The sequence below is a fragment of the Punica granatum genome, chromosome 6 (genome assembly GCF_007655135.1).
Source record: "Punica granatum isolate Tunisia-2019 chromosome 6, ASM765513v2, whole genome shotgun sequence".
Lineage (NCBI taxonomy): Eukaryota > Viridiplantae > Streptophyta > Magnoliopsida > Myrtales > Lythraceae > Punica > Punica granatum.
Window position 1 is genome coordinate 17,774,029 of NC_045132.1, and position 25,859 is coordinate 17,799,887.

The 25,859-nt window shown below is 40.7% G+C and overlaps 4 protein-coding genes and 1 long non-coding RNA gene across 8 annotated transcripts; 2 read left to right on the forward strand and 3 right to left on the reverse strand.

Annotated features, from left to right (window-relative positions):
* The first annotated feature begins 431 nt into the window (after nt 1–431).
* Nucleotides 432–2,430, forward strand: LOC116212418. The gene is made up of 3 exons (XR_004157835.1): nt 432–740; nt 1,394–1,568; nt 1,655–2,430. It is a non-coding gene; the product is annotated as an uncharacterized LOC116212418 (long non-coding RNA).
* LOC116212417 (pentatricopeptide repeat-containing protein At4g38150-like) lies at nt 1,522–4,005 on the reverse strand. 2 transcript variants are annotated; one of them, XR_004157834.1, is made up of 3 exons: nt 3,322–4,003; nt 2,624–3,059; nt 1,522–2,553 (listed from the first exon to the last, which is right to left on the reverse strand). XR_004157834.1 is itself a non-coding variant. In XM_031547022.1 (3 exons), the coding sequence occupies exons 1-3, from the start codon at nt 3,974–3,976 to the stop codon at nt 2,474–2,476; spliced, it is 1,083 nt and encodes a 360-aa protein (XP_031402882.1). In that variant the 5' UTR covers nt 3,977–4,005; the 3' UTR covers nt 1,522–2,473. The 2 variants fall into 2 exon arrangements, 1 of the variants encoding a protein (XP_031402882.1); XM_031547022.1 differs by having other exon boundaries at nt 2,712–3,059; nt 3,322–4,005.
* A 1,678-nt stretch (nt 4,006–5,683) lies between these two features.
* On the forward strand, nt 5,684–7,665 carry LOC116209829 (anaphase-promoting complex subunit 13). 2 transcript variants are annotated; one of them, XM_031543548.1, is made up of 4 exons: nt 5,684–5,837; nt 6,457–6,562; nt 6,691–6,744; nt 7,334–7,665. In XM_031543548.1, the coding sequence occupies exons 2-4, from the start codon at nt 6,487–6,489 to the stop codon at nt 7,393–7,395; spliced, it is 192 nt and encodes a 63-aa protein (XP_031399408.1). In that variant the 5' UTR covers nt 5,684–5,837; nt 6,457–6,486; the 3' UTR covers nt 7,396–7,665. The 2 variants fall into 2 exon arrangements, with proteins under 2 accessions (XP_031399408.1, XP_031399409.1); XM_031543549.1 differs by lacking the exon at nt 5,684–5,837 and adding an exon at nt 5,838–5,975.
* Nucleotides 7,666–8,103: 438 nt separating this feature from the next.
* LOC116209827 lies at nt 8,104–20,961 on the reverse strand. Its single transcript, XM_031543544.1, is given in 22 exon segments — nt 8,104–9,374; nt 9,468–9,605; nt 10,060–10,417; nt 10,987–11,088; nt 11,177–11,269; nt 11,740–11,869; nt 11,872–11,989; nt 12,556–12,742; nt 12,865–13,083; nt 13,227–13,438; nt 13,937–14,267; nt 14,685–15,040; nt 16,792–16,891; nt 17,094–17,209; nt 17,304–17,420; nt 17,844–17,942; nt 18,958–19,032; nt 19,113–19,212; nt 19,834–20,082; nt 20,188–20,227; nt 20,465–20,549; nt 20,649–20,961. Coding segments are annotated over 22 exon segments (4,182 nt in total). The 5' UTR covers nt 20,781–20,961; the 3' UTR covers nt 8,104–8,549.
* Nucleotides 20,962–22,113: 1,152 nt separating this feature from the next.
* Nucleotides 22,114–25,441, reverse strand: LOC116209828 (probable serine/threonine-protein kinase PBL25). 2 transcript variants are annotated; one of them, XM_031543545.1, is made up of 5 exons: nt 25,021–25,441; nt 24,151–24,344; nt 23,867–24,056; nt 23,237–23,628; nt 22,114–23,141 (listed from the first exon to the last, which is right to left on the reverse strand). In XM_031543545.1, the coding sequence occupies exons 1-5, from the start codon at nt 25,100–25,102 to the stop codon at nt 22,398–22,400; spliced, it is 1,602 nt and encodes a 533-aa protein (XP_031399405.1). In that variant the 5' UTR covers nt 25,103–25,441; the 3' UTR covers nt 22,114–22,397. The 2 variants fall into 2 exon arrangements, with proteins under 2 accessions (XP_031399405.1, XP_031399407.1); XM_031543547.1 differs by having other exon boundaries at nt 25,039–25,440.
* Nucleotides 25,442–25,859: the final 418 nt, after the last annotated feature.

The following is a 25,859-nucleotide window of genomic DNA, read 5'->3' on the forward strand; positions in this document are numbered from 1 at the left end:
AGAGGAGAGAGATAAGGGAGAGAAAAAAAAAAAGATATGAGAGTGAGCTGGTAGGTTTTTTTGATATTTTATTATTTCAATTTTAAATAAATGGCTATTACTAATTTGACTATATCTAGTGTGGGTAAAATGAGAAAATAAAAGTTAGGTAAAAAAAAACTTTCATACTCCTTTTTGAGCATTATAGATGATAGTAAAATCTTGAAAATAAGGTATTGCGTAGATCTAATAATTCAATAAAAGATGACATGAAGGTGCACTCATAACGAGAGAGTTTTAATTTTATCTTTAGTTAAATGGAGATTATAAAAGTGATCAGTTACTTCTATTTTAATAATATAATCTTTATCTAATTGAGCTTAACTTAAAATATGTTTGCAATGGTCTACATTCTTTTTTCTTATTCTTTAGAATTAGAAGATCAGATTAATTTATATATGTTCCTTTGACAAAGAAAAGATATGTCTAAAAGAGTATATTAAGGATGGGACTATACGGAATGAATATATTAAAGAGATTGTTTTCACGAGTCGATCATTAAGGAACCAAGAATTGACCAAAAAGGCTCTCGTGGCTCTTCCTTACCAAAAAGTCTCGAATTAGCTTCCGCAGCATGACGTGACGACATATCTCAGCATCAAAGACAAAGAACATTATACAGTTTTCGCCAAGGGAAAGGCACCGTGCTCGTCGCCACTGATGTTGCATCTCGCAGTCTGGATATCCCGGATCTTGATTCGGTAAGTGCACGAGTTTGTATTTCTTATCCTCAATCTCTGTAACAGATAATTGCAAGTGCTCTTGACATTGAAGTAAGCAGTCCCCAACACGCGACTGCTTACAACGTTAATGCTCCCAACTTCCCCTGAATGGCAGTTAATTTTTATCGGTATGTTGAGAGTGAAATCAAGATGATTTTGTATTAAGGTCATGAAACTTTCTGATCAAGACAGATCCTCTTTATATGTTTCTATTCACCAATCGGATAGAACTGGTCGTGCGGCCAAAGAAGGTAACTCTATTTTTATAGCTCGTTTAAATCGCGGGTTGCGGAGGTGTATGGAGGAATAGGTTATGGAGTGCCCCTTTTTAATTCACGATTCAAACAAGCAGTTAATGTATATAAACAGCTCAAGGAAAACCGTGAGATCCCTAGAGTGAGTCCTAGAAGAGTGGAAGTTTGTGTTACCCCGTCAGTTTTGTGTTGTAATTCATGTCGATTTCATATCAAAGTTATATCTGTCGAATCATTGTAAGTTAAATTTTTTTTATTTTGTGTAGGACCCGAGTTTCTTTTGACCGCTTCATTCGAAGCGTTCAGTAATTAATTAGATCATGTCATACTACGGGAGTTACCGGCCTGTAGTGATCATGTTCGTCTTTGTTTTCTCAGGAGGATCTGTCGCCGGGTTTCATTCTGATGTTTATCCCGCAGCAGCTGCAGCCGAAGTTGGAAAGATTGATATGGAAAGGTAAAAGCAGCAGTTTTTGATCTCCCAGAGGAAATGGGAAAGTTACAGCTGAGTCGAGAAATGCCGCCACAAAGTACCATTTCGAAAGTCACCAAGGTTAGCAATTCGACTAATTCAAGTCCAGCAGGTTTAAGTTGTATCTGGCAACTCAATCGAATAAATCGAGCTCTTTGTAACTGCAGCTGCGTGGTTTGCAAGATGACGGGCCCCGAGTGATTTCTATGGAGGGTTCACTTTCAGAGAGTGGGATTCTTGCAATGGCTTCAAAGGCCAGAGAAGGTTCAGTCAACTAACACGAGGCTGGGGAAGCTGGCATGACTCGGAAGATGATGGAGACATAGTCGAAGTTACAGAACCAAGAATAACTGCTCTAAGCTATCGAGCAGCAGCTGTGAGGGTTGGCTAATACGAGGTACGACCTCCGACAGGTCCTCGTCCCGCGAGAGGTAAGATTCTCTCTCCATTCATCTGTTGAATCCGTGTATCTTACAGTAATGTGAAAAGACTACCTTCGTTTGCTGCAGGAGCTTTCAGGGGATCGTGTTTCTTTTGTGGAAGATCAGGGCATAGAGCATCTAAAAAGCCCCCAAAAGTGGTGATCTCAAACTCGATAGACCGAGAGTTTTTGGACACTGAAGAACAGATGGCTGCATTAGCTATAGCGGCTCTGCGTCGGGCATGGGGTTGGTCTGATGACAGAGTACCGCCTGCTAGAACTGCCTCGTGCAAGTTTTCCAAGGATCATCAGTTGTTTCCCCTCCTTCGGGAGAAGGGCTGCTCCAGTGCTCCTTCACAACCTATTAGATGTCCCGTCCCGTGTTTTCTTTCCAGTTTTGACAGTTCCCCAGTCGAATTTTAATACGGGACAATCATCATTGGAGGCTTCTTCAAGCTCTGTTTAAGTACCTTTTCAATATTAACGAACTTCCATTTACTGGCTGGAAGTTTCTGTTTTCAATTCTCGGTGACTACACTTCCACTCCGATGGCTGTCGGATCAACTTAAAGCAATGGTTCCAGATCAGCTGAACTAATTCCATGACCAACCAGGAGAACTTGCGTATGTTTCTGATCAGAAATACCTGAAAAAAAGGTGAAATTCAGAAAGGAAAAAGAGTTGGAACGAAACATCGGAGTCAATTCCTACAAGACCTCAAAGGACTTTGAATCATTGATGTTCCAAAATTGGCCATTCAAGTTCGTATGCTCCTCGGATTTCACAATCAGTCGCGCTATTTACCAAAGAGAATGTCCATAACACTTCGAACCACAGGGCCCCGCATGCTTCTAAGCACTTCCCTGACACCCTTCTCTTCCGGCACAAATCCTTTCCTCTTCATCTCCTCCAACAACTCTCTACCTTCCTCTTCCTGCCCTTCCCGAACAAAGGCCTCAAACAGCGACACGCATGTCCCTGGGTTCGGCATGATCTCCTTCCCTATCATCTCCATCACGTACTTCTTCACCTCCCCCAGCTTCCCATCTCCCGCCAGCCCCCTAATCAGCACGGCGTACGTGTAGGCATTCGGTTTGACGCCGGATGCCAGCATCCGCATGAACACCTTGAGCGCATCTTTGCTCTGCCCACCTGCACCGGGTAAATTAATCACTTCAGATCTTCAAGTTCCGTAATTCAAGATGATTCGTATTAAAAGATGGTCAAGATGCCTAATATCTCTCGATACCCAATCGAACGAACCGGTCCACACATATACCATATGTTGCAGTGTCCCGTCTTACATTGTCTAGCGTGATCAAGTTAATCGTAACTGATGATTATATGATTAATAAAGCTATCAAGTCTCATGAATATTATGCTAATCGAGTCGTGTCAGATATTGCTAGCTCACCCGCATTGGCATACGCCTCGATGACAGCAGTGTGGGCGACCACATCGGGCATGTGGCCCCGGTCCTTGATCTGGGCGAACAGCTCCAGCGCCTCGTGGGTCCGGCCGTCCTTGGACAATGCGTCGAACATCTTGACCGCATGGTTCGTCAGTCCCTCGGTCCTCATCTTGTGGAAGATCTCCTGCAGGTTCTTTGGGTCCTCGGGCTCCTCGACGACTGGCTTCTTGTTGAACGGATCATAGGGTGGCGGAAGCTTGGTCTCCTCCGCCTTCTCGCTGCCGTCATCCTCCGCGTCTGAGTCAGAGTCGGAGAGAGAGAAGTTGACTTTGGTGTTTCTACGTTTGGGTTTCGGGTCATCGCCGGGGTTTGCGGTGCTAAGGCGTCTCAGCCAAACGAAGCCTTTGCTCTTACTGGGAGCGGTTATAGCTACGGAGGAGGTACCGGAGAGGGGGACGGTGATGGCGGGATGAGTAGGAAAATGGCTGGCAAGGAAGTTGAAGCGAGATGATGAGTAGGGTATAAGTCTAGAGAGAGCGAACCGAGGGAGGCGATGGTGGGAGAAGTCCAGAGAGCGGGAAAGAGCAGCGACCGCCATTGACGGGATTTGTCGAGCTTTCGCTACACAGAGCAGGGAGGAGAACGGATCTCTGAGCATTTCAAACGGAGGAGAGGGAAGTCCGGCCCTTTTGCAAAATGCCTCCTGTAGTGTTAAAATATCCCGAACTGCCACCTGTATTTTATCAACGTTTCTCAATTTACCCCCAGAAAAAAGTAAAGGATATGAGATATATATGTCATATAAAATATGTTTTCACTTTTGGACGGAAAATTGCCATGGGTGATGGGACTTCAAGAGGACAATTTTCGAGAATCTAGCCCTGGCTTACCACAACCGCGATTGCATAGTTGCGCTCCTTTTATAGATTTATTTATTATTATTTACAAAGATAGGTAGATTCTTATAGTTAATTTCTTTTATTATTGTCAATTAGAGATTTCGACTTTGATTATGAATTTCACTGAATACATGTGCAGAAAATGTATTGACGGTGTGTGAAGAGCTTTCATAATCTCCCTACTATTAAGTCTCTCTCACACACACACACACAATTTTCCTTTCTTCTTTTGTTATCTCTTTGTCGCCCTATTTTACAGGCACTTTCCTCCGATAGGTTATATACTTTTTAGGATGTAGGGTTTGACAAGATCACTCACATGCCCACAATATATCTATATCTATATATATATATATAGATAATATCACTTTCAATTTTATCCAATTAATATATTACACTTGTCATTGAAATTAACTTAATCGTTGTTTATAAATTTATAAATTCGTCCGCAGTTCTTTTGGTGGACAGCTACTTACTATAAAGTTTTTTCGGTGGAATGCTACATACTATAAAGTTGGTGCGAGTCAGATTGAACGTCCAAGAGTTATGTGAGCTGAGATTGGAGAAGCTTTATATAAACATTTTGGCAATTTTGGAGTAAGTTGGAAAATATTCATAAACTACAGGGGTCATTTTAAACATATCATCATTATTGGGAAAATTTGAGACCACTCACAAACTAGGGGAAAATTTCAAAATTAAACTTTAATTTTTCTTCCTTCCAGAATGTTCGAAAAGCGAAAATACACTTTTGCCCCCAAAACTTTCTCATGTCTTTTATCGGGACAAATTTCATGTCTTCTCCAAAATCACCATTGGCTATTCAAAATTCGTACCTCCTACTGCCCTTTGGGAAATTTTCCCTCGGTTGGTCCACTTGAGAGGGTAAATGGTAATTAAATCCTTCAAATCTCTATCCGCAAGGTATACTGATAGTAGTAATATATTTTTGTCTGATATTGATTATTTTCATATTTGATTCTCACTAGTGAGACTTTTCGCATCATTCTCTTCTTTCTTCTATCTTCCACAGACGCATGAACCTCACTTGTAATTTTGAAAAAGAACTCGTAATTATCTGATAACTCCATCTACTCTTATATTTACTCGCTTATGCATTAATTTACTACTTAGTAATTTGTCTATTAAATGACCCAATTATATTATTTTTCAGTTGTGTTTGGTACAATAGAAATGAAAGAAAGTGCAGTGGAATTGGTGCGACGGTTCCACTCGAGTCCTACTTGGCTATTCCGTTCTTCCTTACCAAACGTAAGCCGATGGAAGTTACTCTTACAAGCTTAGGCAAACATCAAGAAATCATACGAGTCTTTTGTCAGTTGAAGGGTCAAACAAGAAACAAAACATTCACTGAGGGACAAAAAGCTAATAATGCAAAAGTTCTGGGGTAAATCTTCCCCAGAATTCTTGGGATGGCAGTCTTCTTGCACATCAGCCGTTGGATTGGAAAAGCTCCCTAATCCGACGGTTCTCGTGGACCCGACATCCGTACCCTCTCGAATCCAGGGGCGGTCTTTTGGAAATTGGGGCTATGTTCCCTGTCGGTATCAGTGAATCATCGTCGGTATCAGTGAATCCTCCTCCTCCTCCTTCTTCTTGGTAAGGTTTATTCAAATTCTCAGCAGATCTCTCTGTCCTGCTGCTATTCGATTTCTGGGTATGCTTCTGTTCTGATTTGGGAGCGCATCGATCGGTTCTTTGATTTGAAGATCAGCATCGCATTGGCTTTCCGTTGAGGTCTGTGTTTTTGTGTAGGTTAAGAGTCATTGCGTTGTTTGACCCTCGGGGAACTTTCATGTCATCTCACTGGGCAATGCATTTGATTTCGATGAAATGCCACATTGCCGTGAACATGTCTATGTTCTGAAAGGAGATTTCAAGTTGTGAGCTTTGATAGATTAAGTTGATTGAGTGCGGTACTTAAATATGATGGATTATTCAAGAAGTGGGAAGTTGAGCTCGATTCTCCATTTCCGGTATATCGTGCTTCGTGATATATGGACTCAAATAGGAAGTCCTTAGCATGGTTTAATACATGTACAGGCTTTCATTGCAAGTAGTGACACCTCCTGTTCGGATTCTGCATTTGCCGTGAATTTGCTCCTGGTTTTGGTTGCACGTCTGGACTGTTGGACCGTGGTTTATATGTTATTCTCCGTGCACCATTCTTCGAGGTTAAGCTACTAAACACCCTTTGTTGTGTTTGTGCACCTTGAAGGGAACCCATTGAAGTGGAGAGAGGAGAATAATGGCAGAGCTGAGTCTGGGGATACTAATAGATATAGTGGACGAGGAGTGGATGCGAGACACTTTGCCTGATGATGGTACGTGGCTGTGATTCCTTCTTTTCTTGTAATTTTTTTCTTATTTGCAGACTTAACGAGAGAAAGAGAGCGGGAGAAGTTAGTTTTGACGCCTACTTCTCTGTGTTCTTGCTGCTTGGGTGTTGTAGATATCCCTTTACCGGCGGCAATGCTTCCCCGGCCCGAAGAGACTGAAGATTCAAGTACGTATTATAATGATCTATGAGGATATCATTTGCGTACATATTACTTATCTTTGCATCTGCTCGTTACTGAGTTCATATCAATTTTTCGGAATAGATGGTTTCTCCTTTATGTGTGATAAAGCAACGATGAAAACAAACCGAAAGACTGGAGATGTTAATATTTCTATGCGAAATATTTGCAACTAATTAGAGGCGATTAAAGTCCCATGGCCTAGTCTTTTGTCCATATGATAGATTGAGTCGGATAGTTTCTGATAGTCTCTTGTCATGTATGTGGAGATCAGATGCATCTAAGACCTCAGGTATCTTGGCTTTCATCTGGTGTATGCATTTGAAAGCCTGAAAGGAGTGGCTTAGAAGTTGAAGTTTCACCGAGTTTCTCTTTGACTGACTTGCTTTGAATTTTGCGCTGGTGGAAGTGTTTCCATCATCTTGCCTCATGTAGTTTCCCAATCTACTGTTTCCATTGTTGATTGAACGCGGATTATTATGAGATGAGAGTATATATAATAGTTATCAACAACAGCTGCCATGTGGCGTTGACAAGCACTGGATATTTTCTGTGGGTCGTGTTTCTGATAAACAGATCTGGAGACTCAACAAGTCGATGAGGATTCTTGGCACGACCTCGCTTTGCCGAACCAGTGAATGCTTAACGAGCAGTCTCAACTCGGAGATGTCTGTGCCTATGCTCTTCTCGGATTTGGCTGCTCTTAATCCTTGTGAATAAAGTCATACTCTCGCACTTTCCCATTGTTTCTGCATTCTCCCAAATGTTGCGATGATGTAGACGGAACTGTTGAAGTAAAACATCCTTCTCGTCTCATATTAGTCTTCATAGGGACAATCTTAATCGATATGTAGTGTTCATGGTACGTCCTGCAGTTTGCAATGATGACGACACGATTTCCATGGACAGAAGATAACTATATACCAATTGCATTTCTCAATATTTCTTTGAACTGGTAAAGATTAAAGCCCCAGAGTATAAGAAGATTTGGCTATTGATCATACGTTACTTGATTTCAGCCAAAAACCTCAAATAGACGGAACCTATAGAAGCATACAACTTAAGGTCACTAGTATAGAAATGGCTCACCGCGTCCAGTCAAATTGTTTTATTTGATTGTGGTTAAAAGAGTAGACTTAGGTACGATGACACATTTGAGGTTCAAATTCCGGCTCTCGTGCGATATAATGTGGCCATCATCTTGGGACTTATAGAAGTCCATATCCACCTTCGTTTCACGGGCTTCTACGGGTGTTTAACTCAGTACCTCAATAAACTACTGATTTCATGAGCTTATGAGTGTTTGCGGTCTTTAGAGAGTGGATCTTCAATCAGCACATTCGAAAAATGGCAAATCACAAGAAACAATGATCAAATCAATAGATTTACAAACACACCGTTGCACACTCGCTTCCCACTACAAAGAGATGTCATCGTCTTCCCTGGGAGTATCAGAGATCCTGTTCTCAAGCCAATAATGCAGACGGAAGAACAGCGAAGACAAAAGGTTGTACAAAAAAGAGACACAAGAAAATGGATATCTGCAACAAATCCATAATTCTCCGCACGGCGTCGTAAAGGAACGTCCAGCTGTAAGCTTCGGCTCCATTTGGATTGGTATCCTCATCCTCTGGTTCCTGTATTCTTGTTAGTCTGAAAGCTTACAAGAGATTTTTTGGGCAAAACATGCATTTTTACTTCCTGTTAAACTTCACAACGGTCATGATGGCTCAAAAACTCTTCCCCGTCAGCTGGCATGGAATATGCCAGTAGATTATAGACTTGCTACTGCTCACATAAATAGATCGGCTAGTTGCATAGTAGTTGAAGCGCTCGACTGAGGAGCAGCAGCACCGCCATTGGGTGATTTCGAGGTAGCACCAAAGTCCATCCCCAGCATGTCGAGGATCTCCTGCTGCGGTTTCTGTACCTCAACCTCCTTGGTTTCGGGAGCTGAAACTGGACTAGGAACCTTCTCCCCCTCCTCCTTTGGTCCTTCATTGCTCGTTGTGGAAGCATCAGGGTTATTACTTTCTTTCTCAGCAACAGCTGGAGCAGGATTGCCTGTTGATGATGCTGATGTATTTGGGGCATCAGCATCCTTCCCAGGTTCAGTGGGCCCACTCTCTTCACCTTGTTTTGGAGGACTAGAAGCATTTTCTGCTGCTGGTGCTGCAGCTGTTTCTGTTGCCTCTGCTGCAGCTGTTGTTTCTGTTGCTGCTGCTGCAGTGGTTGTTTCTGTTGCGGCTGCTGCAGTTGTTGTTTCTGTTGCGGCTGCAGCAGCTGTTGTTTCTGTTGCAGGTGCTGTGGTCGTTGGAGGTGCTTCCAATAGCATCGGCTTATTACCCTGCTGCTGCTGCTGATTGGGAGTTTGTGAAATTGGAGGAGGTTTCTTCTTCATCGCGAGTGAAGCAGAAAGAGAAGGCATTCCAGGAGGAAGTATCTCAATTGGTGGCTTCTTTCCCGCTTCTGCTAAGCTTGTAAGTTTTGGTTCCTCAAGGGAAGCCAAAAATGCAGCTGCAGCATCAGTTTTTGTAGACGGGGCATGCTCGACTTCTTTCTGTAGCTGCTTGTTCCAAGCCTCGACCAAGTTCTTCAGTGAGGGTCTCCCATGGGCCTGACGAATATTTAAATAACAATTGTCAGGGTATTAAAAGAAGAGAAGTTTGAGGATGACAGGACAAAGGAGCAAGAAGGTAAAGAGTTATACATGAGCATGAAGAACAGCCTCGGCGAGCATCCCAGTGTCCTGCCATGCCTTCTCCATTAGGGCATTGTCGCCCAAAACTGCAGCTGAAAAGGCCGCTTCACGACCCAAGCCGACAGATATCAAGTTGTTCACCAATACCTGCAATCCAAAGATTTAGTTTCTTTTAGGCATATATGTTGATGAAGAAACCATAGACCTAATCATCTCACACCATCTTGATGTTGGAAACGCATGCTTATAGGCCTGTTGGGCAAGTCTTTTTGACGTGAGAAGTCCTCTTCTCCTTTGAGATAAACATTGACTTCCAATTTAACCAAGCATCATGTTTTATTGAATGATTGGGTAAGAAAAGACTTATGCAGACGAATCATATGAATCTTTGACAAAAGAAATGCCTTAGACTAAATCTTTTTACATGCATCAGTACTCTCCTTGTTTTATGAAAATGTACATCAGTGCAGCCAGTGAGCATTCTTCATGATACCACCCCCAAAAAAAAAAAAAGAGCAAAAAACAATTTGTACAAAATTGTATATGTAGGGAACCCAAGAAACAAGCCAAAAAGTCCAACTGGATTAATGAAGCTACTTACGCCAAGACGAGTCAACTCTCCGTGATTAGCAAGTCGCAAAGCAAGTCCTCTCAGTTCGTTGCCCTGCAGAGCACCTTTCACAGAACCTGCCGCAGCTAGTCTCTTTAGGGCTTCTCGAGCAATATCAGCCTGTGCTGTTGCATCTGCCGCATCAATAAGATCCAAGAATTCCTTCGCGAATTTCACAATTCCTTGGACAGCTTCCACGAGATTTTCTTTCTTAACTATCACAGTGAGGATATCTTTCAGATCAAGTCCTATGTTATCTGGTCCCATGTCCCTACTGTTGCTCATTGTGAGAAGGCACTGAAGAGCTCTTTTCAAGTCATTACTCTGCATAGCCAAGTCGAACTCCAATCTGACCAGGATAAAATGGAGGCGGCACTTAGGTTCTTTGAGACAGCATTTGTTAACAGGAAAGGGTGAAAAGATGTGCTCTCATCACAAAATATAACTTCATTCTGCAGATTAATTCATAAATGTTGACCTCAAGGGTACAATAATATAGCCAGTAGACGCCGGCTAACTAAGATACTAAAAAAAGAGAAAACTCATTAGAGAGCTCCACTATAATTTCCCAAGAATATATAAGATAGATCTCTTTAACCTAGAGAAACCCATACACATGCACAAGGATTTCAACCAACAGACAGTGTAGTAGTGTACACAATCTCAACTGGAGTATAAATATGACAAAGAAGTACCAAATATACCTGCCTGAATTCCATTTCTTTTCTAGACATTAGTTTGAGGCAGATATTTGGGTTTGGTAGTATCACTTTTACTTAAGCAATTCAATAGGATAGGCCTGTAATTTGCTGATTAACGATTGGCTTTAATGAGTACATGGTGAGTTCAATCCTACCTATCTACGAGAATGAGTTGCACATAGCAATAATGCAGTCATCACGAAGAAGAGAACAATACCTCTTAGAAATCCCAGGTAAATGTAGTGCTTCAGTGGCATAGCCCATACCAAGCAGAAACTGAGCTAGATCATCATGATGTTCTCTAGCAAGCCGAGTTGCCCTACAGTAGTAAAGGGAGGCAATTTATTAGTTTCTTCTAGAATCTTTATTCTAAACATGCATTTATAAAAGTAGAGATGGAGAGGTACCATTTCACTGCACTGACAGCATCACCATATGCTGCGAGGCACCTACATCGAATACCAGGATGACTCAAGGATATAGCATGTGCACACATATACCTGCAACAAATGGCAACATTGGATTCTAAGCAACTTTCGAGTCATCTGAATGGAATTTTTTTCATCATAAAAGGAGAAAGGAAAGGAATGCCATATCTTTCAACATAAAAACATCTATCCCCTCTATTTCATCAGATCAAGAGATTTTGATCCTTGACCCATGGCAATTGGTCATTATAAATGAAGGTTTAATGCAGACCGATCAACTCTAAGGCTATCCAAAGCCATAAGAAAGAAAGGGAATAAATCATGGCAGAACTCAGTATCCAGGGAAAAGAAAATATTTGCTAGTGGGTAATTCAAGTGATATAGGCACATACTGATTCCAATAATTAATAGGACAGTGGACCTATACCTAAAAGCCAGCTCATTGCAGCAATCACAGAATAGATCTTATGAAGGTGATTAAAAGAGCTGAGGATTCTCTGATCGAACTATCTGTATCTAGTAGCATTTGAAAGAACTATTACCTATCAATTAGCCACAGAACTCCGTCTCTGACTCCAACAACAACTAAAGGTCCTACTGGCCGTTTTTGCTCCATTGGAAAACGAGTTACTGCAACAGAGACCCCGCCACCACCCACAGCTACCTCATTGGCCTTCTTTCTTCCATCTCTTTTGGCATAGCCGCGTCATCTGCATCAACTTTGGATTGCTTCGGTAAACTTACAAATGGTGGAATAGAAGGAGCATGCTGAAATGAAGCTAATCGAACCACCTGGTGAAAAAAATACAAAGGTATATTCACCGTTGTTAGAACTTAAAACTCAAGGATGTTCCTAGCAAACAAGATAAATATGGAAAATAACGAGACAATGAAAACTACAAGCAACTTATCATGCATGGAGTTGTTGTCAACAAATTAGAAATATCAGTAATAACTTGCAATCACCAAATGTGCTCGCATGTGCTTAGCAGTTCAAGTTAAATATGGGAATCACTGAGGATAATGAACAAAATTCCTTTTTTTCCCTTTTTATCTTTGCCAATCGACAATGCTGGAAGCTTTAAGGTTTACTGCTTGAGCAATATAAATGCCTAGGATTAAAATTCTAATAAGCAAAGAAATGATCTCTTAGCAAGTACAATTTTGGGGTCAACACTTTTACTGCTCTCACCCTTCTAACTCAATGAATATTAAGCTGCATCCTACTACCTTATTCAGCAAACAGGTAAAGAATGAGACATGAAATTTCCAGTAAACATAACGTGATCATGTCTCACTATCTCCAACAATCAGAAGGTAATCGGATGGTAACAAGTCGAAGGCCTGAGATGGTCAACCTGTAACATCGGAGACCTCAAAGTTATTCTTTCTTGTGTGCTAGCTTGGGGACCTTCTACCGCAATTAGTGCCAACTCTCCATGCTCCACAACAGCACGGGCCTGGACCTCTTTCATTTTCATTTCTTCTTTCATTTTTCTGGTTTCTATATCAATTGGGGCAACTCCAGCATCAACAAAAACACATCTAGATACAAAACATGAGAAAGGAGAAAAACATGCAGCCATTGTCAGTCTGGAGAGGCCAATTCAGAAACACAAAGAACTACAAGAAAACCCATAGATCAACAGACTGTCACTATGACTTACTCTATGGTAGTCGGTGTAACCACAAACAATTGTCTCCGATGCCAAACACCCCCGGTAGCATAGGGAATCGCAACATCTCCTAAGTACCTATATTGGGGTCTTAGAGAAGATATAACAATATAATCGTGATAAGCAAAAGCACAGTACTCAACAGTCTGGTCCCATGCAGTCCATTCAGGCTGGGGAAGGAGACCGCCTACTGGTTCGAAACTCTCCCAACTGCCACAGTAAGTTCAGTTAATCAGAATGAAATAGAAGCAAGACTACAGTCTTCGTATTTACAACTACCAACAGAAACTAATTCTAATTAATTTTAATACCTAAAAGAGAAAGGAATAGCAAAAGATATGGGTATGACTGACCTATATAGCTGGAAGTTCGGGTGTGCAGCCTCAGCCGAAGATCGATGAGATAAGCCATCATCTAAAGCAGCAAATGATGAAAGGCCACTATTTCCATACCCTGACAAGGGCATAGATTGTATCGTCGAAATTGCAGTTGCTGCAAGGGGGCTTATCCGTCGAGATGTCCGATAAGCAACACCAAGGAGTGCTCCACCATGCAAGCCTATGACCTACAAGTGATGATACTGAGTTTAGAGTGGAAAAAGATGTTAAATGACATCCACAAAGGAAGATTAACATTTGTCATTGAATAATGCATATTACATGATTCAGAATGAAAAGTGACTCCTTGGATCGTTAATGCTCTGAATAGTAAAACACCTGAACAATCTGGAAAAACATAGCACTACTGTTTTCCCTTAGGATAGCATGCAATTTTTAGGGCATTGAGACTTGAAGAATATTGGTCGGATAAAGCACAGACGCTACGAAAGAAATAAAAGAAAAACGACAAGGTGTAGTAGGAAAAATTTCATTAGTGGAAGCTTATTTTTTAACGATTGTATCACAGTACAAACTACAAATTTTAACAGTTCACCTGATTCTCTGTATCAAGGTGAAGATGTATTCTCCAAAAAAAAAAAATATATATATATATATATATATATATCATGCATGGAAACTTCAAGACACAGAGAGAGAGCACGAAAGAGAGAGGAAGAAAGTACCGGTTCAGTGCGGCTGCCAACAGACCTCATTAAGATATTAGATGTCCCATCATCCAGCAAGATCCGAACTTGAACACTGGCTGAAGAAGCAGCAGATGCAGCTGCTGCTGCAGCCTGAGCTGCCGCTGCAGCAGCCTCTTTTGCTTTCCTTGAGGAACCACCTTTTGGAATGATAGGAATTCTTGGGGGTAGCACTGATTCTAATATAGCAAATCTGTCCCGGCATGTATCCCATGCCAGAAGCCTAGCACTGCCGGAATCAACAATGGACCAGTCACTGACCTTGTAGATAGAAAAGTAAGGGATATCGGGCCACACAACAGCAAGATACCTGCATCCAATTAAATGATGAGAAAAGCAGCCAATTTGCCAAGCAAACATATGGATTTAAGGCTGAAAAAACAGACGCAAATATCGGTGAGATACAAATATATATACATATATATAAAAAAAAAAGGATGCAAAATAATATATATAAGGAAAAGCCCCACCCCAATGCATCAAATGCAGAAATACTAAAGGTCATTTTAAATGGCCAGTAAAACTTTGCAAGACTGAATTTCAGGCCTGCCGTGCATTGCTGAAATTCTTTTATCATTCCAAAAGATTCCGCCATGCTCATTTATTGGTTAATAATTTTTTTTCTTTTTTTTTTAAAAAAAACCCCGTATTATTTTCAGATTCATGAACTATGATGAGCCCAAAAGCTTCAACTTTAAGCCAACAAAACCAGACCAGCATGACTTACTTTCCAGAACTGCTGACAGAAAGAACTGCATAAGAATCATGTGGAACTGGGGTACTTATGTGCTTCTTAATCTGCTTGACTTGTAACAATTCTGAGTCTCCCTTAGATCTACCCGTTTCTGACAAGGAGGCGTTATTGCCAAGGGATGGGTTTCCTGTTGGGGACAACTGAAAGTTTAATAGCTTTAGTTCCCTTTCAACCACGTAGATTGCAGAATGCTCTCGGCTTTCTGGTGGCGTTGGTAATGGCGCTACGGGTGGAAGGGACTTCGGATCAAACTCGCACATAATGATGCCAATATTAGATCCCGTAGCAACAATATGAGGCTGCAAAGGATGTGCAACCATACAATAAACCTGCAATAGAAACATCAAAAATAAAGTTGCTTTCCTCAAAATTGCAAGAAAGTAGCATTACACACACAAAATATACATCGTTCTATTAAATATTCAGTTTTATTGCATTCAACAAGTATTTTAGTTTTCACCGTTTAAAAAATATGATTTTACTTTACTATGTAAAATAAATTATAAGAGAGACAGAAAATTAAGCTAAAGCCTGCAATCAATACATCACAATGACACAAACAACTCTCGTATAATAGGACTGAATAACAGCTCTAGCTTCCCACTAAAATTTATTCTAAGTTGCAAATTCTAGAATCTAGTCTGATTTATAAAAGAAAAACTATTATATGTCCCTTTGTTGAACCATAGGGCGAGTGCTACGCTTTTCAACACTCTCATGGTTTTTTATATTTAATTTTTGATACTGCACAAATATTATAAATGTGGAGGTAAAAGCAACTATAGGTGCCCTTAGTAGTGGTATTATATGCTTTCTTTATCACCCGAAGGTCTCACTTTTGTATCCTGACCCTCCTTTACATTTTTCGGTGAGATTATCAGCACCCTCAGCCTATTGGCTACGACTAATCCCATTCAAGAGTCAGCTCGAACTTAATCACAAGGTGCTTCCAATGGGTTTTAAACTCCTGCACTGCAATTGAAGCCCGCCCACTGGGAGCTCAATTTACCCTTGAACCATAGTCTCTTGGTTTAGTACATTTTGTAACATAATAGTTGCTTAGCAAAAATATTTATCTATCTATCTAATAATCAAAGCGGGTCCCTACGTATCTAAGGAGGTCATGTGTCATGCAATCAAATTTCTATTATTATTTTTCTTTTTTCTTTTATTTTACATTATTTTGAGTTGGCAAAAAGGGATATTTTTAATCTCGTAAACTGAGATTCAATCCATGCCCAACTCATTATATCCTTTAAATTTTTCATACATGTAATTTGAGTTAGTTTTATATAATAGTTAATTCGAAAAAAATAAACACTGATCAACTCCTACTTCTCTCTTACAGTTTTCTCCTCATGTAACTTGAGTAAGTTTTCCTAATATTTAATTGAACCAATAAAAATGCAAGCATTACTATATATGCTTTTTCTTATTCCATATATTAAATCATATACATGTGAGCCGGAAGTTATAGGTGTAAAATGTACCTAACTATAACTATATTAAGTGTAGTGTAATATAATTTGCAATAGTAAAAAGAAAAATCATAATTAATTTTCAGTATTGAGTTATAGGTATTTGTTTTATAATATCAGAAAACTATACCTTGATTATCTTCAACTGATATACATATATATATAACTATATAATTATATAATTATTACTCTATAATAAAAAATGATATATATATATATATATTTTTTGTGGTCTCGTACCAATTTTATTATTTTTTATTATTTTCTTCTGCTTCTTTTATAATATTCCAATAATTATGTTACAAGACTAATGCATAAAATAATAAGCTTTATTGTGATTTTATCTTATTTTATTTTATATTTTATATTTTATTACTTAGTTACTTTAATATTTAGATACTTAGATTGCATCCACTAACTTACAACTACTATAGAAGTAAATTATATAACCAAAATAATTGTATTAGTGAAAATATTCTTCCCATTTCTCACAGCAACACACTGGTGTTGCGCTAGTTACACAACAAAACTTAAAAGATAATATATTTCACTCAGACATACGGTTCAATCTGCAAAAGAAAGGTCAGTTAACAACCACATACCCTGAGTTTCTTATTTGGTGCAAGAACTTGTGGTGGAATAAGAGAGGAAAGCTCACACAACGGCCTTGTAAGAGCAGAGTATGTCGGGTGCTCTATGGCCCTGAGAGAGACAAAATTTCTCATTATAAGTGATAATAACATGAATAACAAGATGAAGTTTCCTTATTGGAATGATCATGGCAAAAATAATTGATGAAGTCAACTGGACAGTCATAGTTCTACTGGTTTTCCTATTTTCACATTATAACCTACTGCTGAAAGTCGGAAAAGAATGAAGAACAGACAGGGAATAGATCGCATACCATATATGGGAATCTTTTACACAGGTTAAGATGTCAAGGTTTGGAGCTCGAGGATGGCACCAAGATGCGACACTGTGGCAAGCAAGTTTTGATACCGGTTTAATTCGTCGCAACTCCTGAAAGAATGAGATAATACTAGCATTATTATATCGCCAAATTTCAATAATGAAAAGTGGTTCAAATTAATTAAGATATCATAGGTCATACAACCTTAAATGATACTGTCTCCCATATGGCTAGTGTTTTATCTGCACCAATGGTAATAATCTGTGGAGCACCTCCGATGACCCTTGATAGCTCAACAGCCACAACCCCACCATCGTGTGCCTGCAGTAAGAACAAATAAATATCTAACTAAGCAGAAAGTTCCCCATGCATGACATTTTATTAGAATTAAATGTTCATACTTGAATATAACTATAGAATAACCAAGAATATCAGAAATTGAAGAATAAAATCAAATCATATGGTCACAATTCTAGGGATTGTGGATAGTTTCAGTCTGAACATTTTAATTATTTAAATTCAAAGGTAAAAACATGAACCAGATCCTTTTTATATATAAACATCCAATAAGTTCGATCTGTAGTCAGTACCACGTTCTGTCCTCCGGTAGTGTCATTATCTTGTGTAAGTCGTAACATATAAAAGAGTAGTGGTGCAGGATAGGCATATGACCATCGGTAATTGATTACATTTACAGCTCAATGAATAAAACCTTAAGTAAAGAGGTTAATGGCAGGTACTTACTTTCAAACTTAGCTTGGGTACAAGTTCACGGGAATCTTGACCGTGGTCTGCATTCCAAATTATAAGTAAACCGTCACTTCCACCCGAAACCAGAAGTGCCTACAATCATTCAATAAGGCAATCATCAGGATTATAAATTCATCGCATCAACTGTGCATATGCAGCACCTAGAGATTACGAATTTGATGATTTGTCACTTTTTCAACTAAAGAAAGAACCAAGACAGAGATAAAGTATTACAAAATTAACGCCATGGAAAACAGAGCCAATATAAAATGCTTTGAATGCCAGAGAGTTGATAAAACCTTGATCAAGCAAGAGTTTGAGGCTTGGTATATTAACAAAAGTGCAAAATAGCCTTACAAGAAAAGAAGATACACATACTTTCAGGATGTCCAAAGAATTAATAAGGAAAAAAAAAAAAGAACCCTCATTACCCAATGAATTCTTGGGAAAATAGTTCGGTAAATAAATCAATCACCAAAATACAAAGAAGGGAGTAAATCAATTGAATGACAAAATAAACTACCACCTAACTAACTAAAGGAACGGCATGGTAAATCTGCTAAACCTAATCTAGCCAAATTGAAAAAGGTAAAGAGAGAAGAAAAGAGATTAGACTTTGGAATTGCCAATCCCACCAGGCCAAAAGCTTGAACTGCCCAATAACAATTCCTGCAGTGTATCGACACATTTATGCGCACCTCTCCTTATTATCCACCTTTTAGATATCCTTTATCAGTAAATAGATCGCTGTTGCCGAGTACTGAGAATGTGTTATTACTCGATATTGACAAGAAAAACCAACAAAAAGTTTGCTAATGAAGAATAACAAAAATTAAGAGCCCTGATACTTCAACCAAAAAAAAAAATCAGGATAAATAATATTGCAAACTAGACCAGCTTTATGATTGCCAATGTCATTTGCATGAAGATTACCCGCTTTTTTTAAAGAGCTAACGAAGAATAACAAGACTTTTGATAACAAAGTCATTACTCTGTAAAGCCAGAGAGATGCATGTAGCTTTAAATGGCATCTATTAGATAACTAAATGACCAATTCACTAGAGCACCCAGAGCTGACTGAAAAAGAGATCAAGGCACGAAGATCTACCTCACCAGAAGAGGCCATGAAGGTCATCAGACAAGCAATAGCTCCTTTGTGACCCCCTGTGTATCTCCGTACCAGCTGCAATGAGTAAACCATTATCACACATCGCAGCTTACAAAACTTAGTAACTGCAGGTAAACAACTTACAAGTACCAAACCTTCCATGTTATCATTGAGAGCACTCTAATAACACCATCTGATCCACCAAATGCAACAAGAGGACCCTCTCCAGGGACAGATCTGGCTAGAAATTCCATACTGCAATCAATAAAAGGAAAATGGAACAAGAATAAACACACTCATTATTACGTACATGCAGGAGAAATTTAATCAAAATAGCCAGAAAAGAGTGATCCACCGATATGAAAAGATTAACAAAGGAAAATGAAGACGATGACAGATGCCACACTGATGTTGTTAATAACTATGGCAAAATAGAAATGATAGAATTCCTGTGCGATTCGGATTTGTGCATTTAAAATGTATCACATAATCAATGACTACAGGATAATGAGCACTTCATGTGACAAAAATCATGAAGATATACAAAGTTACAACTCGGGGGTGAAAAAAGAAATTCTAACCTCGTTTATGAATGACGCAGCAGTTGCACATATTAGTGATAAGACGGAGAAAAATAAGCTACCTAAATACATATTGATATTGCACCTTCAAACATTTTGCTATAAACTTAAATGTTCCCCCTCAGACACAAGAACCAAAAAGCGGCTGCGATTTGATCTAGTACTACTCATTTATGTAAGAAGCTTCACCTATGCTGTAGTCAGAGCTACTCACTCAAGATTCCCAAAAATGAGAAACCATCCAGTGTCTAATGATGAGTATAATTAATAGCAGGAAACAAAAGTAAAGACTTGCCAGATAAGTGATCTGTTATCAAGCTCATGTTTCGGAACATCGCGACCTCGCATTGTAACCAAGTCCAAGAAGATGGCTTTATTCTCACAGCAGATGACAAGAAAATGCCGCCCTTTGGTCGACGGAGCAGGAGAAGCAAAAGCTGAGGTGATATTCCCAGCAGCTGATGGAGCTTCTGCAGCTGCGGATCGATTACGCGAGAGTTGCCAATACCGTACATCGTCATCATAAAAGCTCACCTGCTTAACACTTTAACAGAACAGTACATTTGCGTGGAATAGGGTGAGATTACAACTTGATGAAGTGCGATATCTTAAGCAGAAGAAATGCAAAAATAGAGAAACGGGTCGCCACCTTCCTCCCCTTATGGCCTCCGTCGGTTTCCCTCTAGACTCTGTCAAGTAAACAAACAAAGCCTTATTAAATTTGCAGCATTGGATATTCAACTCTGCCCCTAGTACAACTGAACTCGGGAAATACTCGAGAATCATCGAATCTCTGATACAAATGAGAATTGCAAATAAGGTGCAGTAGTAAGTTCAAATATGATCCTCCCATTAAGATCAAGCTAAAGCAACACAGCTAAATATCATCAATTAGGATGGAATGCATCAAAGGCGAAGGCCTGCACCTGATTCTCCCTCGGCAAGCTTCTCCAACTTGGCACCAACCAAACGCCTCTCATCGACACCGCCTGCTTTGAGCTCGTAAATCACCTGAAGCCAACGAAGCTCGAGAATCAACAATTAAGACACAGCAGGGGGGAGGCGATGGCAGAATGCCATCCCTCAACTCGCGTTGTCCTCTGTCATTACCTGTCGGTGCTCCCAGTTCCAGACGGAGACGAAGTCCGATGCATCCGCTGTGACGAGCCACGGGTGAGTGGGGTGCAGCTGAATCTTCACGATCTTGTCGCTCGTCGGCCGAAATGCTCTCAGCCGCAGCATTTCGGGATCCGAGTTGGCCGACAGAAGGAACTGAATATCAAGGAATCGACTCCGATTTTATCTGCCGGGAGCCGGAGACGGGGATCAGCAGATCTGCCTGGGAGTGTGAATCAACTGCCGCTTCGATTCAGCAAATCTTCATGAGCTTCATCATTCAACAGAGTCTGCAAATGAAGAAATTGGTTTTCTTCTACTTCTTCCTCGTCGTCTTTGCGTTCCTTCCCGATCTGCCCGTTGAGAGGCGGGCCGAGGAAATGGGCCTAGTATGGTTCACGTGGGCCCAGCTTCGTTTACTTGGGCCGAGTTTCGTTGGGCCTCTGTAAATTTGTTTTGCCCAAATCTTTTTCTTCTAGAAAACAATAATATATACATATCTAATTTTTAGTTTTGCAAATATGCAAAATTAGTAAATAAAACAATAATGAGTCTTATAAATTCTTGAGATTGAAATTACTCACCACATATCATTGTGTCAACGACAGAAAAATAAGAAAAAGGTCTTCTGTAATTATGATCATCTAACAAAAGTTATTATAAGGTGAAGAAAAACATAATCAAAAGTTTTTAATGAACATAACTCTCAAACCATTACTAGCTCATGTAAAATTTCATAGAAGCATCGTCTCCTCGTATCTGATAAATAAAAATAGGTTGGATGTCACTATACATATGATGAAATTGAAATGAGAAACACAGGTATATATAATAGACCGATAAGAAAATTCAAATTTAATAAAAGAAAACATAATGCGTAAGAGACCAACGAAGGAGTTTATTTATATATATATGTATATAGATATTCACACGGGCTTATCCTGGACCCACGGAATTGTCGGGTGTTCATGGCTCGGGAAGAATAAGCTCCTACACATGTCCAAATAGAATACCTTCATCTCGGTCTTTAGCGAAATGGCAGATGTATTAACTAGAAGCTCACACTTTGCCTGTCCAAGAAAGAAAAGAAGCCGAAGTTTGCTGCATTTTGAGATAGGAGCAGCTGCCCGAATATCTGTCTACGGCTACGTGATTGGATGTCCATCGAGATGGATTGGATAAAACAAGTTCGTATTAAACTCCTTCTCCGAAATCCTATAGCACGATGAACATATAGCAGGGAATATGAGCCACTTGAGGCTGAAGAAAAGGCCGTAACAATCATCATCCTTATATTAGCCACCAGTGCACTTATTGAATTACATTCCTTCTCTGTTATATACTCTCCGTGGCTAAATACAGATTCATATTTGCCTGAAGCCTTCATGGCGTGGTGGGCCGTATAGCCATGTGACAGGGAAATAATAGGAGAATGAATGATATGGCATAAGAAAAAAGGTTTTCAAAGAAGCAAAAAGCTCTCGATTCCGATCATGTTACGAATTTGGATTGTGCTTTGATTGGAATAACCCTTATAAACGAAAAAGTCGATTTCTACATGTACGTTATAAGAATCAGTTCATGGTCAGGAGGAGACAGATTTGAAGTTCTCTCATAATCACGAGTCGATGTGGACGTGCTCCTCGTCGTGATGGGATTCGCTGCTGCTGCTGCTCCTGATCGAACCGACAGAAACACGTTCCTCCTGCTCCTCCAGATCAGATTCTCTAGTGGTGTTTTGACTCAAAAGACATCAATTACCTTCCGGGATGAGCCCCTGTGGCTGCTGCTTCTGCTCCGTGAAGAGGCCTTGCTGTGGGCCCGGGAGAGGCTCCGGTCATACTTCCCACGACTGCTTTTGCGGCTGGAGGAGGATATGGACCCGCCGTGGGATCTCTTGATGTTCGAGTGGCCTGAGGAGATGCTCCCGTGGCTTGAGGAGGAGGAGGAGATGCTGCCTTCCTCAGACAGGCTCACGCTATTGGTATGGATGTTCTTGTGGGCCGAGGAGGCGACACTTTCCTTATGGGACAGCCTCCTGCTGCTGGCCTTCTTGTGCTTCGAGGAAGAGACGCTGCTGTTGAGCGACGCGCTGCTCTTGCTCGAAACTAGCAGGCCCTTTCCTTCAGAGACTTCTTTCTCACTTTCGGAGCTCTCACTGTTCGAGCTTTCGCTCTCCTTGTCTTCCGAATCTCCTGTGTCTTCTGACGGCGAATCCCCATGATCGGAATGCCCGTCACTCATCCCAGTCGCTTCATGAGCAGGCGGGATTGGATCTGGAAGAGGTGGGGGATCATATGGCATTGCTAGGAGGAAGCTGAGAGTCGTGACAACGTCGCTCATTAGTGGACGGACCGAAGCTTCCTCTTGCAGACACATTGCTGCGACAGCAACCGCTTGATTCAAAGCCTTTTCCGGGAATCTTTTGTGGAGGCGCGGATCTGCCATATCTGGGAACAACTTAGGATCCCGGAATTTGGGTTGAGCCTATTTTCAGATGCAAGTGAATACTAATCAGCGAAGTTAAGTTTCGGCGAACCATGTTTCTCGAAAAGGGAAGAGACAGAATATGAGGATGTTACCCAGGCAACAAGGTTTTGCTCATCGATAGGTTTCGTGGTGTCGATTGCTCTTCGTCCGGTGATGAGTTCCAACATTACGACTCCAAAACTGTACACATCGGATTTCAGTGTTAGGTCACCGGTTCTCGTGTATTCGGGGGCGCAGTAACCGTACGTCCCCATCACTCTAGACGAGACATGGAACTTATCTCCAGCAGGTCCGAGCTTCGCCAATCCAAAGTCAGACAGTTTAGGATTGAAGTTCTCATCCAGCAAGATGTTGGAAGATTTTAAGTCGCGGTATATGACAGGGGGATCGGCTTTGTCGTGCAAATACTCCAGACCTTGTGCCGCACCATAAGCTATTTTCATTCTGGTATTCCAGTCTAATGGCTTTTCATCCGGTCCAATATCTGCAAATCAAATATTTTTAACGAACTATCTTCGACTTTCGGCTTTAAATTTGTCAAACAAAAGCCCATTTCTAGTTTTCGACTTTTCCATAGTTCTCATACGTATCTCAGATTGCATTTTACATAATGTTTGATAGTTGTCCCGCTTTTCCGGAAACAAATATTTAGGGGAATTAGCGGATACAGGAAATGGAGTGGGAAGTGAATCGAGGTAGAGGAAGAGTATAAGAAAGCGTACCCAGAAGATGATCTTCAACCGACCCCCCAGGCATGTACTCATACACCAGGAGCCTCTGATCTCCATCGGCACAGTAACCGATGAGATTCACGAGATTATCATGGTGAAGGAGGCTCAACATTAAAACCTCGACGAGGAACTCCTTGTTTCCTTGCAAACCGTTCCTGTCGAGTTGCTTGACTGCCACCACCTACATTACGAGCAATTTAAGGTTTAGTAAAGTGGAAGTAGGAAGAATCCGGTGAACAATGGAAAGCAAGGGATCGGAGTCCCATCTTCATCACCTGTCCGCTTCCCGGGAGGGTCCCTCGATATACTCTTCCGAACCCACCCTCGCCCAAAAGGCATTCCTGACGGAAATTCTTCGTGGCAGTGGCTAGCTCACGGAAAGTAAAATTTTGCGATTTGATAGTCCCATGATCGATGTTTTCGTCACTCTTTGCTTGGGCGTCACCTCCAGGCCTTTGTTTCTTGCCATCTGAAGCATAAGGAAACCGGGTTAACTTTCCCGCAGTTTATTTCAGTCGGACGTATTTCAATAGGAGACGGGAAAAGTGAATATCCCGCACTTCTTAAGCATGAATATCAGATATGAAACTGCCTTCTAGATTGGTACGAGACTGCCTGTGAATTTATACAATTCTGGCGGCTTTTGCTTTGCGAAGATGCGATTGTCCCGCTCGGAATTGCTGAACTTGCAGCAATATTCTATCATTTGCAGCACAATTAGATGACAAAAGCTTCTGTAACAACTAATGAACGATCCTCTTACAAACAATATGAAAAAATCAACAGACCTATCTGCTTGGGACTAGATTTCTCTAGCAACAAGGTTTTGCGCGCATTTCATTACGATAACGGACTTTTCAAGTGTCTTTGTTGCTTAAAATAGAAGTGTTTCTTACGGGCTCAATGAATAGGAAGAATTTTGTATGATTCGTACAGCTTTCTATCTGTGACATATTTGCGGGAATTACCCTATCGAGGAGGACACATTGTCAGAACAATTCCTTGCTGTCGACTTAAACTGATCCTTAAAAATCCGATAATGCTTGGGGAAAACATGAACTCGTGTTCCTTTCGAACATGTGAGTGACTCTAGAATAATATTAAGAAAATGGCGAAGAAAACGTAACGGAATGGGGAATGCTTACCGAGCGGCTCTGATTTACCTTGAGGTGAAGCATCGTGGTCCTTCTTACTCTTCTGGGACTGGAAACACGGGAAGCAACTCATCTCTCAATGCCGATTCGAGACCCCCAGCTAAAAGAATGCCCTCCAAAACTAGACGACGAAACAGAACAAAAAATGCAGATAAAAAACGCGATCTGCAGCCGAATAGCTCGGGTGGAAAAATGAATTTTCATACAAAAGTGTCTGCCAAATCCAAGAACAAGGAAACAACGGTATGACCAGCAGATAAGGGTCCTTCAAATTCGTCGGCTCATAATAATTTGAAGGACCCTGCACGCTGGGACGAACGAACGCGATGGGTGATGGAATCACGAGGACGAGAATGAGAAGAAGGGGGAGGATCGGAAACTTAGATCGACTCCATTTTTTCGGGAGGAAAGGGATTACTGACTCTTTTTAATTTCTTTATCTTTTTTAAAATTTCGTTGTTCACTTAGAAACATACGGAGAAAAAAGGGGAAGGCATGAGTGGACATATTCAGAAGGCAGAGGAGGAGGATTTTAGTTAGCCATGGAAGAAAATTTGCTGTACGGAGGACATCCCAACCGTTGGAATTACCGGTCAAATTGGGTTAAAAATAAACTTTAACAGAACAGTTTTTTTGTACTTTTACAGTGTGATTGTGCATTTCTCCTTTTTTTTTTTCCAAATCAGACAAATCAACCTTTTCGAACCATGAGGAAAATGATGAATGCCCATGCTGGTCCCCGTACTTTTAAATTCCATCCAGTTTAGTCCTCCTAGAGATAGAAGAGGTAAGCAAGTTCGGATGCCCTGTAACTTTCAAGTTGTCCGGCT